This window comes from Alosa alosa, chromosome 18 (genome assembly GCF_017589495.1).
Source record: "Alosa alosa isolate M-15738 ecotype Scorff River chromosome 18, AALO_Geno_1.1, whole genome shotgun sequence".
Classification (NCBI taxonomy): domain Eukaryota; kingdom Metazoa; phylum Chordata; class Actinopteri; order Clupeiformes; family Clupeidae; genus Alosa; species Alosa alosa.
Window position 1 is genome coordinate 15,048,694 of NC_063206.1, and position 17,245 is coordinate 15,065,938.

At 47.0% G+C, this 17,245-nt stretch overlaps 1 protein-coding gene across 2 annotated transcripts in view; it reads left to right on the top strand.

Annotated features, from left to right (window-relative positions):
• The window catches only part of unc5b (unc-5 netrin receptor B), a 57,308-nt gene extending 42,671 nt beyond the window's left edge, over nt 1-14,637 (top strand). Inside the window, exons 4-17 of one of the 2 annotated variants that reach the window (XM_048270200.1) lie at nt 1-10; nt 528-708; nt 1,091-1,258; nt 1,668-1,832; nt 4,095-4,127; nt 6,612-6,806; nt 7,505-7,885; nt 8,297-8,384; nt 9,334-9,502; nt 10,445-10,684; nt 10,890-11,039; nt 11,256-11,420; nt 11,841-12,019; nt 12,250-14,637. The exon at nt 1-10 is cut by the window's left edge and continues 94 nt beyond it. In XM_048270200.1, coding sequence (XP_048126157.1) covers nt 1-10; nt 528-708; nt 1,091-1,258; nt 1,668-1,832; nt 4,095-4,127; nt 6,612-6,806; nt 7,505-7,885; nt 8,297-8,384; nt 9,334-9,502; nt 10,445-10,684; nt 10,890-11,039; nt 11,256-11,420; nt 11,841-12,019; nt 12,250-12,415 — 2,290 coding nt within the window. In that variant the 3' untranslated portion in view covers nt 12,416-14,637. The remainder of the gene's footprint in view (nt 11-527; nt 709-1,090; nt 1,259-1,667; nt 1,833-4,094; nt 4,128-6,611; nt 6,807-7,504; nt 7,886-8,296; nt 8,385-9,333; nt 9,503-10,444; nt 10,685-10,889; nt 11,040-11,255; nt 11,421-11,840; nt 12,020-12,249) is intronic. The other variant, XM_048270201.1, reaches the window with a different exon arrangement.
• Nucleotides 14,638-17,245: the final 2,608 nt, after the last annotated feature.

The following is a 17,245-nucleotide window of genomic DNA, read 5'->3' on the forward strand; positions in this document are numbered from 1 at the left end:
CCCTGCCGAGGTACGAGTCACACACACAGACACACACACACACACATACACACACACACTAACACACACATACATACTGCGACATCCTCCTCCTATGTGTGTTCTCCAGCGAGAGCCAAAGCTGTGCTCAGTTGAGCTCAGTGTTGAGCTGGGCGCTAATGACCAGAATAAATAGTCCCAAAAGCCTATGCGGCTAATGGAGGCATATGCTCCAAGTACAAGGAGAGAGAGGACAAACAAGTATGGGGAGGCTGATGCTGTTATCTAAAGTGCTGTTATTTAAAGTTTTTTACAAAGTAGTATGTATAGTAGAGTCAGGATTGAGCCTATACCTTTGGAGTTGTGTAGCATCATGAATTGAGATAGTTTTTAGTGGGTAGTTTACACCAGACCCTAACATTTTGGGAATTGTATAGTATCAGGATTGAGATACCGTTGTAGCAGTAAGACAGCATTGAGACATTGTGCTAAAGATTGCACTGAGTTTTTAGTGGGGTAATTAACCAGAGTTCTGTCCTGGTTTGCAGGTGGACTGGTTGAAGAATGAGGAACTGATTGACCCGTCGCAGGACTCAAACTTCCTGATGACCGTTGACCATGACCTCATCATCAAGCAAGCGCGCCTCTCTGACACAGCCAACTACACCTGTGTGGCACGGAATGTGGTTGCTAAGCGACGCAGCAGCACTGCCACCCTCATTGTTTACGGTAATCAATCTCGTGCAGGTGCACACAAAATCGAGCCTATCAAACGTCCATCCTCCAGGCGAACTCGGGCAACGCCACCAATCACAAGTCACCTGAAACAGTCACAGTTATTTCACATGAAATGTCTGCTCTGTACATGGCAGCACCTGTCATGAAGTAGATCTCAATCAAACCAGTCGTGAACAACTTACCCGCTGGCCAGACACGAATCTCGCAGTTATACCGTCATCACTAGTGACAGTGTGTGTGTGTGTGTGTGTGTGTGTGTGTGTGTGTGTGTGTGCGTGTGCATGTGTGTTTGTATGTGTGTGTGCGTGCATGTGCATGTGTGTGTGCACTTTTGTGACTTTCTCTGTTCCCCTCCCGCTGTCCCCTGTCTCAGTGAGTGGCGGCTGGTCCTCCTGGACCGAGTGGTCAGAGTGTAACGCCAAGTGCGGACGTGGCTGGCAGAGACGGACACGCAGCTGCACCAATCCGGCGCCGCTCAACGGAGGGGCCTTCTGCGAGGGCCCACCCTTCCAACGAGTCACCTGCACCACTCTCTGTCCAGGTGAGAGACAGAGGACGAAAAACACCATATCATCCCTTACCTGAACAACATGACCAAGCAATGTGGAGCACACTGGAGAGAGAGAGAGAGAGAAAGAGAGAGAGAGAGAGAGAGAGGGAGAGAGAAAAAACAATGTCCAGCTGGTTATATGACTTTCTTCAGTTCCACATGGATACATTTTGCATTTGCTTCAACTCATTACTGCTGCATGTTCAAGAGCAGCCCTCCTGTACCCTTCCTGCTCCATTGCATTTTTAAGCAATTATTGCAAAATTAAGCGCCCAAAACACATTCCCATTGTCTTCACACTCGAGAAGGTTCTGGAAGCCGCACAGCAGCCTCGCTGTGAACGCATGCGTTATCTTCGCTGTGTGTGTGTGTGTGTGTGTGTGTGATCCCCTCTCTGCAGTGGACGGAGGCTGGACGGAGTGGTCAAAGTGGTCAGCATGCGGCACAGAGTGTACCCACTGGCGCAGCCGTGAGTGCCAGGCGCCGGCGCCTCGTAACGGTGGACGTCACTGTGTGGGCAGCATGATGGAGAGCAAGAACTGCACCGAGGGGCTGTGTGTGCGGAGTAAGTCAAGACCACCACCCAACCACACACACACACACACACACACACACACACACACACACACACTTAAATACACACAAACATATACTCTGTATTGACACACACTCTGTGTGCATGGAGTAAGTCAAAGTAACCACCAAGTAACACACACACACCAAGTAACACACACACACAATCACACAAGCACACTTTGATACACACACACATGCTCTACCGCCCAACGCGGGGAGATAGGGAAGCGGACATGTGTCATGTGATGTGGGCATAGAGGCCGGGGCTTTATCACATGACCCAGTTAAAGGCTGAAACATGTCACATGATTCTGTAAACAGAGGGGACGATCAACAACCCTTACACAGGCGAGGGCAGGGACTATCCATTATGTGACCTACAAAAGGGGAGAGCTACACGTGACATGACGGAAGGGGGTTCTGTCAGTGCCTGAGGTACTGAGTCAAATAAGATGAAGAGGTACGGCTCTGAGACTGTTGATATGAGGCGAGGGGACGAGGGACTTTGGTGTGTGTGTGACCTGTCCAGAGAGAGCAAGTCAGGACAGGAGAGTCCATGAGACATGTACCTGTCCAAAATGTGTCTTTGAGAGATGGATGTTCCGAGGTGACGGCAGGCTCGGAGACTCAGTGCCTCCTGTCAGGCCCAGAGAGGAAGGTGCACGTAGACTGGCACACAGGTCCTCACTGCCTGAGTCACATCATTCTTAGTCACAGAGAGAGAGCGAGCGAGAGAGAGAGAAAGAGGGAGAAGAGTCAACTGAGGAGACAGTCAAATCTGTGATACAGGCCCAATCTGTAACACAGGAACAAATGCACAACAACATACAAACTTAAATACACACACACACACACACACACACACACAATCACTCATTCACACACACTTGTGAGTGGAGTGTCAGCTGCATTGGCCCCGTGGCCTGGCGTGAGGTGAGCCCACAGACCCAGGGGTCAGACTGCCTCTCCAGCACAGATGGAGGAGCAGAAACAGAGAGAGAGAGAGAGAGAGAGAGAGAGAGAGAGAGAGAGAGAGAGAGAGAGAGAGAGAGAGAGAGAGAGAGAGAGAGAGAGAAAGAGACAGCAGGAGAGAGATGAGCGTTTGTGGATGTGTGGGGTTAGACTGGGCAGGAGGCAGCAAGTCACGAAGATAAGCGCAATCAACACGAGCAAGCAGAGGAGCTCTGTGGGAGAGAGGAGAGTGTACAGAGGAGGGGAGGGGAGGAGGAGGAGAGGAGGGGAGGAGGGATGAGAGGAGGAGAGGAGGGATGAGAGGAGGAGGGGAGGAGGGATGAGAGGAGGGATGAGAGGAGGAGGGGAGGAGAAAGGAGAGAAGGGGGAGCACATCAGTGTGAGGCAGATTCACTCCGACACGCGGATGTGCAGCACGCACCGACTCGGCAAGAACGCAGCTGACAGCACCGCATAATCTCACTCTGAACGCAGTCAGAAATGCACATACACACACACACACACAACACACATAGAAACATTAAGCCCTCTTACAGATAAAGCACACACCTTACACTCATCTTACTTTGTCACCATACTGCCTAGTCATACTTTTTACAGGTAGCATAAAGTATTACCTCTTTCTCTCCCACACACACACACACACAGACGCAGACACACACTCACTCACTCTCACACACACACACACACACACACACACACACACGGTCATTATTAGGCTAATGTGTTATCAGTAGGAGAGTTTAGCATCTGTCTGTTGCCGCCGGCCGCCTGATGTGCATGTCCAGTTGTGAGCGTGTGGGCTGGGCAGAGGAGCAGGACTGGAGTCAGTCAGCAGGCCGTGAGAGCCACGAGCCGAGAGGCCGCCTCGGATTGAGCCATGAATAATTCACCCGGGGATGCAGCACGGCATTCTGGAAGCGCTGCTTTACTCCACGTCATTTATTTATTTATTCCAGCTGTTTTACTTCAGCCTACTTTACTTTCTTTCTTCCCCGCTCCCTCTCTCTCTCTCCCTCCCTCTCTCCCTCTCTCCCTCCCTCTCTCTCTCCCTCCCTCTCTCGCTCTTTGTCTTTTGTTTGTTTTTGGTATCCCAGCTCCAAGTGTTGAGAGATTGGACTGGGCTGGAGTCAGATTGGTCTGCTTTGTGCATTTGTGCAGTTTCATTATGTTCATTCTGAAGATCATTTTATCACTCATTTGTACTGGGTGTGTCAACCATTTTACATTTTTTCTTCTGTTTCTTTGTGTTGTTTTTCTTTCTGTTTCTCTCTAACAGATAAAAAGGTTTCTATTGAACATGCCAGCCATCGTAAGTTCACTTATACATAAACATCTGTGTGCTTTGTGTGTGTGTGTGTGTGAGTCTGTGTGTGTGTGAGTCTGTGTGGGAAGCTTCCATTGTCCACCTTCTATGTGACTGAGTCCCACACATACATGCAGGCAGAGTGTGTGTGTGCGTGTGTGTGTGTGTGTGTGTGCGTGCGTGTCATGCAGTCAGACCCTCATGTGTGCCCATGCTTTCATGCCCCTTCTAATCTCCTCACAAGGGGCCACACACCTCACCTGCTTGTCCAACCTTGTTTGGAGAGTAATCCTTTAAGTGTCCCTTGTGATGTTTACAGCCCTGCCTTCACACTCACCTCTCTTGCTTGCTCTCTCTCTCTCTCTCTCTCTCTCTCTCTCTCTCTCTCTCTCTCTCTCCCTTTCTCTTTCTGTCTCTATCACTCTCTCTCTCTTCACCATGGAAACGATTCCTCATACTGTTTAGATTGCACATTCAAAACAATGATTGGCTCTAATTAATGGAACCGGGGGAACATGTGGTTGCATAAATAATCGAGTTATGGCAAGAAATATGAAAACCTAAACACTTTCATAATCAGCAGGATTTTTTTGGGAGGAGAAGCTTTGGAATCCGCCAGCGCTGCAGAAACGACTCCAACATTAAAAATAAATAAGCCCAGTCTGAGAGGCTTTATAGAACTATGTCTTCCCATCGAAGTGTTGTGGTAGTCGTTGGCGACGTGCTGGGAGATAATGGCTGGATGTTGTGGCGGGATTGTGGCTATCAGCGATCAATAGTGTAGTTTACAGCTGAAGGGTTCTCACAGGGCGATGCGATCATAGTGACAATGGTAGTGGGAGCAGGTGGAGGGGGGGGGGGGCCTAGGCCTAATGTCTCCTCGTTCTGTTCAGCGGTAATGTGTGCAGAAGTCTGTCGACTCCGCTCACGTCGGGCCACGTGAGTTCGCCAAGGCCCTGAGCTTCTCGCTCCCAATTTCCCTTTCTATTCTTCCTCCATCTGCGCTTCCTTTCTGTGTCTTTCTTTTTTCGGTCTCTCTGTCTCTTCTTTTTTTCGCCCAGTGATTTCCTAGCCTGCTCTCCTCTGTGGAAGAGCTCCTCTCCTCTAATTTGCGGGGCCTGGCGTTGCGCCGCTGCCTGCTCTGATTTCGCTCCGCTCCTCCCCAGCCCAGACCTCCCGTCTCATCTGATCTCGCCCATCCCGCTCTCTCTGCTTCTGCTCTCCTTAAGTCCGCTCTACTTTTCTTTACACGGCCCTCTACTTTTTCATACTCTCTCTCTCCTTCTCTCGCTTTCTCTCCCTCTCCCATTTTCTACCTCTTTCACCCTTTTGGGGTTTTTTGCACTGTATTTCTCTCTCTCTCTCTCCTTGTGTTTCCTTCCTTTCTGTCTCTCTTTTTTCTGTTCTCATCCCCCCCGCCACACACACACACACACACACACACATACATGAAAACCAGAGCCATATAAATGGCTCTGATGAAAACTATCGCTCTCTCTCACACACATCCACGTGGTCAGCGCTGGCCTGTGGAGAGGGTGTAGCTATCATGCTGCTAGATGGGGCAGGGCGAGTCAGAGAACAGCACACACTCAGGCCAGGGCACTGAGCACCAGGAGCAGCTGAGGTTATAACAGGAGACCTCACTGCTCAAACAGGATAACAGCTCCCTCCTGCTGTTAAGGAGTCGAACTGCAGCCCACAACTCAAAACGCGCTTCAATGTAAATTTAGTCGGCACAAGCAAATAGTAGTAGCCCCGGTTGAAAACAGTAAGTGGTAACAAAGCTGTGAAAGAAACTGATCTGAGTTATAGTAAGTCATGAGCTGTTGTGTGAGTGGAGACAGTGTTTAGAGAATGTGATCATATTGCTCAGGGAGCCAATAAGGGGTGATGGGCTTTCACTCTATCTACCCTTTTGTCTTTCCTTATTGTCACCAAGCATATATCCCTGTACATGAAATGGTAGTGGCAGTCTTGCAGTGTTTGATTTAGTCTGTCATCATATTCTTGCTTGTGTGTTTCTCCCTGTCTTCTTGTCTATGCAAATGTGTGAATGCTCACACATTTGCCCACTAATGTATGTGTGGGCATATGTCAGGGTCCTCTGTGTAATTATGCATATCATGCATATGTTCTTTTTTGTTGTTTGTGTTATAGAAATAGTAAGGTCTTAAAAATCAGTGTTTCATGTCTGTGTTTAAAAAAATCAATGTATCATGTTAACCTGTGCTACCTGTGTTTGTGTGTGTTCATGAATATAGGTGTGCATTATTTGTGTTTTTTTGTGTATGGATAGTGTGTGTGTGTGTGTGTATGTAAGTCATGTACCTGTCATCTTGTTAATGAGTATTTGGATGTTATTTTCCTTGCTTGCCTTTCAGATCCAAATAAAGACATTCAAATGTGTGTGTGAGAGAGAGAGAGAGAGGAGGGAGAGGGGGGGGGTTAATGATGTGGAGTGTAACGGTGTCCTGTCTCCTGTGTCAGCTCTAGGCGCCGGCTCCAGCGTGGCGGTGTATGCAGGCCTGGTGGGAGCGCTGCTGCTGTGCGTGCTGCTGGTGCTGTGTGTAGGCGTGCTGGCATACCGCCGCCACTGCCGCCATCTCCACGTCGACATCACCGACTCCTCGTCCGCCCTCACCGCTGCCTTCCACCCCGGCAACTACAAGCCTCCTCGTCAAGGTGACCAGACCAAACCCCACCTCACATCGCCCGGGGCAACTGCCCATGTCACGCCTGATAACCATTCTGCAGTAGCATCACCTTGTCTTATTTATTTCCATTCTTTTATTCCTCCCCTCAGCACTTCTGTCAGTTTATTTTAGCTCAAGTCTTTTTCTCTCTTTGTCTGTCTCTCTCTTTCTCACATTTCTTTGTTGCTCTCTTTCTGTTTCGGTTGCTTTCTTGCAATCTCTCTCTCTCTCCTCTCTCTCTCTCTCTCTCTCTCTCTCTCCTCATTAGTTTTATTTTATCCATTGCTGCCATGCTCTTTAATCCTGAGCTGTTTTTGTGGCCACTCACAGTAGGAGCACCACCCATTAAATAATTTTCCTGCGACAGTGTTTCATCCAGTGTTTTCTGTTTTTCCTATTCATTAAACCTTTGTATTTGTAAATAAAGAAAGTAACAAACAAATTTTCTGCTTACTGGACACATTATCTTTGACTACTATCTAGTTATGTTCTAAAACGTGATACATATACATAATATAACAATGGATATATATAATTCTATATGTTGTATATTAATCATTTACTGTTATTGTTCATTGTTATTGTGATGCTGTAATAGAAGTCGCTTCAAAACAAAGGCGTCTGCTCAGTAAGCATAACCATAACCGTAGCCATGTTTTCTCTCCCCTGACCACCTCTCCCCCACAGACAACCCTCACCTACTGCACCCCTCCATGCCCCCAGACCTGACAGCCACGGCGGGCACCATCCGCGGGCCCCTCTACTCGCTGCAGCAGAGCACCCTGGACTCACCCCACAAGATCCCCATGACCACCTCTCCACTGCTGGACCCCATGCCCACGCTCAAGATCAAGCTGTACAACTCGTCCACCATGTCCTCGCTGGAGCTGCCCTCGTCAGGAGGCGGCGGTAGCGACGGCGAGATCATGAGCCTGAAGATGGTGGGCACCATGGGGGGCATGCGCGGTGGCGGAGATCACTACGGGCACACGCTGCCCCGCGAGCCGGGACACAGCGCCAGCGCCACGCTCGGCTGCCTGGGCGGACGCCTCACCATCCCCAACACAGGTGAGTGGGGGACACGAACCTGGCTGTGCACAGGCTCACGTGACGACCTGCACACGTACACTTTTAGAGACACTAATTAAAGGTGTGTTTGTGTGTGTGTGTGTGTGTGCTTATACTTCCATGTGTTCACACAGTACACATTACGGCTGAGCGTTCTCGCCTATATGTGTGAATTGAATACACAGCACACACATATTCGTACTTACACACACACACACACACACACACGTCTATATCTATATATACAGCTTTGTACAGCTTTTCCAACCCAGGTGTCACGTTTAATTAGGCCGTGCTCACCAAGCAAAGATGAGACAATTTACACCCCACATCCAAAACTATCCACTTCCCCCCTCCCCTTTCTCTCTTTCTTTCTCTCCCTTCTTTTCTTCTATCGCTTTTTCTCCGTAGGAGTGAGTCTCCTGGTCCCACCTGGGACCATCCCGCAGGGCAAGTTCTACGAGATGTACCTGATCATCAACAAATGGGAGAAAACTACGTAAGTCAAACTCTCTCTCTCTCTCATCAGACTATTCAAGCCACAGCGAGCAGGCAAGTCTTTTCTGCCCCTAACTGTTATTCTGTGTTCAAAAGAGGAGGGCAGTCGTGAAGGATTTGGTATCTCGAGTCTTCACGCTCCGGTGCGCGCACGCTGTGACACAGACGTAAATCCTTATGTCTAATGTCAGTTTTTCAAATTCTCGTTGAGTGTTGTGTCTTGAAAAGCACGCTTCCCTTGCCTCGGAGAGGCCCTGTCGCCGTGGAAGCAATAAGCGAGTATGAATCATAGCGAGGAGGAGGAGGAGGAGGAGGAGGAGGAGGGGTTGGGGGAGTTGAGGGTGAGTTTAAATAGGAACATCAAAAGCCGGAGCCTAACCCTCGGTGAGGCTTGGAAACACAAACGCTGTAAGCTGTCGCCTTCGCTTTGGGGGCTGGATCTGTTTGTTTCATCCTCCATTTCAACTGTTGTTGTGGCAAGTGTTTCTGAGGCCCGGCTTCTTCACTGGCTGCTGAATCACAGGAGTTGGGGGACGGCTCATCTCAAACACACATCCGGCAGTCCTCACACTCCACTGTGGAGTTACTGCTTCTGTGCGCAGTGATCATGTTTATTTTGGCAGACATTCCGTACTTTTATTTACGACTGAAAAAACGCAACATGGTGAAGGGGTTTTGCATTTAGACCTGCGGAGCTTCCCTTGGGGATTCCTTTTGCAATTTGAAGGGGTTTTAATAAAAAAATAAATGGATTGAATGTTGTTGCTGTTGCTGACTGTAGATGTCTTTCTCTCTGTCTTGACTGTGTGTGTGTGTGTGTGTGTGTGTCATTTGTGTGAATTTGTGTCTCATTTGTGCATGTGTATGTGTGTATGTGTTTGTTGGTGTGTGTGTGTGTGTGTGTGTGTGTGTGTGTGTGTGTGTGTGTGTCTCACGCGGCTGGACACCAGGCTGCCGTCGGAGGGCAGTCAGACGGTGCTGAGCCCCGTGGTGAGCTGCGGCCCGTCGGGCATGGTGCTGGGCCGGCCCGTGGTGCTCACGCTGCCCCACTGCGCCCTGCTGGACTCACCCGACTGGAGCCTCACCCTCAAGAGCCAGAGCCACCAGGGAGCATGGGAGGTGAGAGACCTGGGGCCAGCAGGGGGAGAGGAGGGAAGGGAGAGATAGCCAAACAGAGGAGAGAAAGATGGAGAGAGGGAAAAGTGAGATAAAGAGAGAGAGAAAGAGAGAGATAGGAAGAGATAGGGAGAGAGAGAGACTGACAGATGGAAAGAGAAAAAGCATGCTGAGCGTGAAAGAGACGAAAGCCACAGAGAGCAAGAAAGAGCAAGAGCAGGGCCTGTGAAAGTCAAACCCCAGAGAGAGAGGGGGGGGGTGTTGTGGGAAAGAGAGTGAGTGGTAGAATATAAAGAAATGTGTCAGCGGGCAGTGTAACAGGAGAGGAGGTAAAGGGGAAGAAAACTGGGCAATGGTGTATTACATAAACGAGTGCAATGGGGAGATGTGCTCTATGGACTCCAAACAGCATGAGTGTGAGAGAGAGAGGGAGAGAGAGAGAGAAAGCATGATGATTATGATGGAGAAATTGGTTAAGTGGGGGAAGGTGGAGAGGTCTGAGAGGATGAGAGTGCTCGGAGACACCTGGGGGGAGAGGTGAGATAGCAAGATCTCCACCTCCAGTCAATACTGCAAACAAATTCACTTTAGCTCATCCACCTACACTACAGTTTATAGAGGCTCTTCCATTTGGACAATTAATCAGTTTTACCATTTCACCTTTGGAACATGGTGATTCTAGTGAGTAGTATCAGATAAAGAGTCCACAGAATCCATTAATACCATATTACCTGCTCCCGTGTATTAACCTCATAGCTGAAGAAATTTTGCAAAATCAATGTATAAACCTCGGCTAATAGTTGAGAAATGATAGTAATGTGTTACATATGAGTCATTTAGCAGATAAGAGATCTATTGATACAGTATATCTATTTAGATTGGTATTGGTATACATCCATGCCATGCACTGAGTTCTTTGTATGTAATTCCACTCTGTGCCTGCAGGAGGTGCTAACGGTGGGCGAGGAGAGCCTGTCGACGCCCTGCTACCTGCAGCTGGAGGAGCAGAGCTGCCACGTGCTGATGGAGCAACTGGGCACCTACGGCCTGGTGGGCCAGTCGGCTCCCCCGCACCCTGCCTGCAAGAGGCTGCAGCTAGCCCTGTTCGCCCCGCGTGCCCCCTGCCTCTCCCTGGACTACAGCCTGAGGGTCTACTGCATACAGGACACGCCGCACGCCCTCAAGGTCTGTTAAACTGCCTGACTGCATATCTGTCTGTCCATCAACACACAGGGTCCCACACTACAGATGTTACAACAGATGATGTGCACTCTCTCGTGACATTTCAGTCAGATTTTACATTTGGTTTCAATTAATTTCCTTAAAAGTCCTGCTGATATAAATGTGTTTTGTCGGTGTGTGTTTGTGTGTGTGTGCGCGTGTTGTACAGGAGGTTCTAGAGGTCGAGCGTAGCCTAGGTGGGGTTCTGCTGGAGGATCCCAAGCCCCTCCTGTTCAAGGACAGCTACCACAACCTCCGTCTGTCCATCCATGACATCCCACACTCCCACTGGAGAAGCAAGCTGCTCGCCAAGTATCAGGTCAGTGGTCCTGCCAGTCTTAGAAGGGAAAGGTGACTGCTGAGCTCAAATATTGAAATGTCAGAAACCTTTCATGAAACCAAAAACAAATAAGGGACTCTACCCTGAATATGCATGTCTCTGTGTATTGCTTTTCCAATTACAACACTCATATATTAAATGAATGTTACATACCTGAGTACATTATTATTCATGCGTGTGCTTCTCCTCCTCCAGGAGATCCCCTTCTATCACATCTGGAGTGGCAGCCAGAGGCCGCTGCACTGCACCTTCAGTCTGGAGCGTGGCAGTCTGGCCGTCTCGCAGCTCACCTGCAAGATCTGCGTGCGACAGGTGGAGGGCGAGGGACAGATATTCCAGCTGCACACTGACATTCAGGAGGTAGGGTCTCTCCACGCGGCTCTACCGCTCCCCCGGTCACACACTTTCTCGTTCACTCTTTCAGCGTCTCTGTCTGTGAAGCAGACCTGTGATGTGATGACCTTGACTGTGCTGTTACATACTGACATCACGGTCTTTCTACATCATGTTGGAGTATTTTTTGTGTGCTATAGGTCCATGTCATGCTTCAGTGAGGCATGGGGATTTAGGTGTATGATACACAATATACTTGCAGCATTTAACAAAAGGAACTACACCACATAGCCTAGAACTGGTATATGGTGATACACAGGGCTGGACTATTAAAATCATAGTTATATTATGTTGTACACAATTTAGGTCACTAATAGAATGATCATAAATTTGATGCACATTTGCAACTGCTGATCTAATTAACTTTGACCTTGGTGTCCTCCACAGACGCTGCCACCCCATTCGCCGCTGCCCTCGGGCAGCACCTGCCTGCCCTCCTCTCAGGTGGGCTCATATGCCTTCCGCCTGCCTGCCTCCATCCGCCAGAAGATCTGTGCCAGCCTCGATGCCCCCAGCGCACGTGGCTGTGACTGGAGACTGCTAGCGCACAGCCTTGGCTTTGACAGGTGGGTTGGAAGTGTGTGTGTGTGTGTGTGTGTGTGTGTGTGTGTGTGTGTGTGTTTGTGTGTGTGTGTGTGTGTGTGTTTGTAAGGGAACATCTGTTTCTCCTCTAACTAGCGGGAATCTTCATTAGGTCTGACAGGTTGTTGTGAGTCATACAGTATTATCTATTATGGTGCAACTCTCATCTAATCTCTCTCTCTCTCTCTCTCTCGCTCTCACCTTTGTCCGTCAGGTACCTGAACTACTTTGCAACAAAACCCAGCCCCACAGGTGTGCTCCTCGACCTGTGGGAAGCCTGTCACCAAGGTGACGCAGACCTGGTTTCCCTGGCGACTGCTCTGGAAGACATGGGCAAAAGCGAGGTCTTGGTTGTCATGACAACGGATGGGGACTGCTGATTTGCCAATACCGCGGGGTGTATGTGTGTGTTTGGGAAAGGAGGGAGGAGCAAAACAAAATAAGCAGGATTGAAAAAAAAGAAAGAAAATTGTCACCTTAAAGAGACTTGCCGTTTACTTGCCTGGGTCCCGTCACAGAGGGAGGGAGCATCTCCTGTGGGCAGACCCCCCTCCTATCATTATCCTTTGGGGGTTAACCTCCTCCCTGACCCATGTCTTGGATGTCAACATGATGCCTAGTGCACGCTCCATTGCATCAGACACACTGTCTAGGCTGCTGTTGGTTATTGCTGTTTTATGCTGGGAATCCCAGAGCTTGGTGCCAAGAGCCGAGAAGGGCTTTGGCACTGTAAAGAAATACACTGATGTTCATCCTACTGTGTGGGCTATGGTCTGATGTGCTGTAACAGAGAGAAGCAGGACGTTATTGAGAGAAGCTGAAGCATACACACATGCAACACCGATACACTCATATACACAAACATACATGCAAACAAATATATCATTTCACTGAGTTGAGCAGTTCTATCTTTGTGTCTCCCAGTCTTCTCCTCTGTCAGACTCTTTTCTTGCATTGTCTCTCTCTCTCTCTCTCTCTCTTTCTTTCCCTCTCTGTCTCTCTCTCAGTGTGAAAATGTATGATTCGACAGCATCTCACTTCATCTCCTGATAGGGGATTTGTTTCCTAGTGACCAATCCATGTTTCAAAGACACCGTCGTCACACACATAGTCCAGTGACTGACCAGCAGTGGAAACACGTCTAAACCTCCCTCAGGATACACACTTTAGTGTGTGTGCACACACACATAAACAGAGACACATACATGCATACACACACACTATACACTCACTTACATGCATGCACACACAAACAGGCAAGACAGGTAACTTAGATGAACTAGTGGCAAGTTCAATATGAATCCATTTAGCCAACAGGACTGCATGGATGACATGATTTACCTGTCACTATACATATCAGAAACATATCAGGCTTACACTAACCTCTCTTCATTTGAAACCCATTTGATTTTTACTGACGATCTGCAATGATGACTCAATTCTGTTTGCCACCCTCCCCCATCTGCTTTCTGAAAATGATTTCTTTAATCAGTGTAGTACAACGCAGGAGAGCTTTCTGGTAAACTCATGCTATATAAGTTTCCTATAGGGAACGCACTCTTTTTTTAAGTTATTATCCATATTTGTGGATGGGTTTTTGTTTTGAACTCTGTTTCTCATGTTGTACTTGCTGTTATGGCCATGGCATTTTTCATTCCTGAGATTCATTTCCAACCTTGTTGTATTACACCTCCTGCTTGAAAGGCAAGACACTGAAGGCAGAGACAAGCATTTGTGGTAAAAAAAAAAAACTGTGGATACAGAAAAAACATATATAATTAGATGGTCTTGCTACTTTGAGAACTATGTATGTAATTTCAGATATAAATCGTTTTTTCTTGTGACTCGAAGACTATTTTAGTTGTGGCAAGATACATCCATGTTAAATTACCGATTACCGATATTGTTTTGGTTCCTGTCATATATTTTATTTTCTGACCCATGAAGCCAAACAATGTGGTTACTGCTCAAAAACACTTCAGAAGTTCCCAGATGTTTCCTGCCGCCAGGGTGGTGACAGGTCATCCTCGACTAGCCTTGAATTGATATGTCTCCATTTCCTCGTTTCCATTGTTTATATCGATGTCCTTATTGTTGCTAATGATGATGGACTGATATTTCAAGCTGCAATGAGGTTTCAGGGTCTTTTTTGTTATCAATCATTCATGTTGTTGTGGTCTGTGAGCAAGTTCAAATGCTGTCTATTTTTTACTTTTTATTAAGATGTCTTAAGATCTTTACAAGCAAAAAGTGTTTCTTTCTCTGAATCCACAGAAACCAAAATACAAGCAGTATCTCTACACTTTTCTTAAGCAGACTGTGTGCGTGTGTGTATGTGCGTGTGTAGGGTGTACACACAGCTTACATATCACCTCTCTTTGTGAGTACTATGCAAGTACATAAGGAATTGTTTGTGCTTCCCCTGCTTTGGTTCATGTTGTGTGAAATCTGTGGATATGTCTTTGTTCCCTGTATGGCGTGCTAAAGGATGTATATTCTTGCCAGAAATCAGTGCTTTTATGGAGAGATGGAGTAAGCGATCAAGCACAACGCTCCCATATAATCCTTTCAAGACAAAATGGAGACCGTCCTTCAGTATGTGACCCCCAAGTCATGGGTCATGTGATGTATTTTTCTGTCCTCTCTCAGCTGTTACTCCATTTCATGTGTCAACCTAGAGTGCCAGACCTGCGAGACTGAGGCCAGAGAGGAGCCTTGTAGGGGAGAACAAGGGGAGAACAAGGGGAGAACAAGGAGAACCCCACAAGCTGGTCCCTTCACTAACCATGACAGACGCAGAGCAGAGGGCTCTTTTGAGTGTCTGTGCTTCCTGCTGCAACCACTTGCAATCAGGCCACAGGGACAAGGAGACCTCCTGGCTGTGGCTTGCTTTGGCTTGGGGCAGTAGATGACACCTCTTCACACAGTCAGAATCGGGGCCTTTGTTCTGGGAGGAATGTGTTTTATAAGGGAAGAAGGCATAACCATTACTCCAGAGGTTTTTTTCATTTGCTCGGTCAACTACAACTGTAAATAAATGTTTAGCCTTCTTACTTGTAACTAAATAATTTTTATGCAATAAATTATATTTCCTAGTTTAACAATAAATATTCTTATGAGTCATTTTTACCACCATTACACTGTAATGCATTCATGATCATGAAATTGCCTATTGACTAAAATGGAAAAATGGGCCTAGCGCTTTACAGTGGAATACATTAGGCTAAATTCAATTTCAGTTTCACACAGTAATTAAAAACATGAAACAACAGTATGGGTGAACCAATGAAAATTGCCCGATAAATCAACTTAAACCTATTAAATATAGCAAGAAAAAACACAGTATTGCATACACTGGCCATTGGTTCAAGCTATACACTGTGAAACTAATAATTTGTTACGATGAACTGCACTCAGCCAGCAGCACTCCCATGGAAAACATCTGAAACTTTCACACACAATCAAATGTCTTGCCCTTGAAACTAACAGGATTTCTAGGTGAGTGCTTTTAGCGAGATTAAATAGCCTGACGCCAAATACATTTGCTCCATGAAAGACCGAATGCATGGGGGGAACCTGACAGTCAAGAGAGCAGAAAGAGAACAATATGTGCCACAAAGTGCACTGCGCTGTTGGCAATTTCATTATTAGGGAAGCTTTCACTGCGATAATCTGACAGCCCCTTTGGTACTTGTGTTGTGGCCTTTCCTGTAGCCTATTCCATTGTGAGTCCAGACAAACTCAAACGTGTAACATAGGCTATGAATAAATAAAAGTGCTTAACAGTACACGGTCACTGTTTCTGCCCAACACACTAACCTATGACAGGACTACTGTAATTTGTGATTTATCCTATATTGCCCTCTGCTGGTGCACTAAGATAATAACAGGGCCTTGCTTTGGGATAAGACTGTGTTCATAGTGTAGCATCAGTGATGAAAAACATGGATGAAAAACAGTGACATCAAGCTAATAATGTGTAAGAAAATAAACAGCATGGGAACCTACTGGCTCACATTCATTTTTAAATCAATGGCCTCTTTCAGATGTACACATCCAGGGACGGACCAGCAACCACTAAAACCAAGAGCATTAGTTAAAAATAGACTAAAAGTAATGTACAGGCCTACACGGTAGCCCATATGCCCTAGCCTAGACAATACCACGGTTATAGTTCATTTGACAGAAACCTGTTAGCTGTAGCCTATGAAGTTAAATAACATTAGGTTACTGGTTTCTGAAAATACCATATATCTGCACTTGCCACCAGATATTGTGCATTACTTCATTCCTTTATATCTTATGAATCATCATGAGTTCAAAATTGATCTCATGCATGAACAACACATCAACTAAATCATAATTTAAGGTGGGTACATCATTATGATTTATGATTTCTTAAGCATGATCATCATGATTACATGCATTTAAGGTTAATCACTCATGATTTCATCATGTTTGTGGCCCCTCAACTAAAGTGTGAACAATGGCATGTGGTTAGAGAACTGCACAAGTTGTGATCGAATTGAAATTTGAGTAGTGATGACCACATGTTTGGCAGAAAAAGAAATCATCATGATCATTCTTAATAAATCAGAAATCATAATGATGTGCCCCCCATATTTAATGCTTTAGTTGAAAAGCATTTGGTGATTTGGTGCTGCCAAATCTCCGCTTATCCTCTCTCTGGTCCGACAAGACCCGAGCCCCACAGAAATCAGCCCGAGCCCTGACCGAGCCTGACACTGACAGCTTTTTAAAAGCCCGAACCCGTTTACAGCCCGACATGATTCAAATGTCCGCACGCACGCAGCTCTTTTGCCTTTTGTCAAGAATGAGTAACATTTGACATCATTTATTCATGACTAACGTAGCCTAGGCCACTTGGAAGTTGGAACAAAGAAATAAAATAGCCCAAGTCCTCTCAGCATTCTGAAGTTTGCGGGAACCCTCCCATACGCAGCCCCGACATTAAATAGTTCTTGCTCCAGCTTTTCAAACCCCTCGCCATTTACGATATTAAAAGGACTAATGTCTTTACAGCGAAAGCTGACACACTTCTTCTCCGTAACCATTTGTTTCACCTTTGCAGGGTTTGATTTTGTTGCTGTAGCCTAACAAACGATGTGATCCTGATGGGCACTGACAGCTTTGATCAACATGCCTTATCAGCGACGAATTCCCTGTCGTTCTACAGAATGTTGCATCCT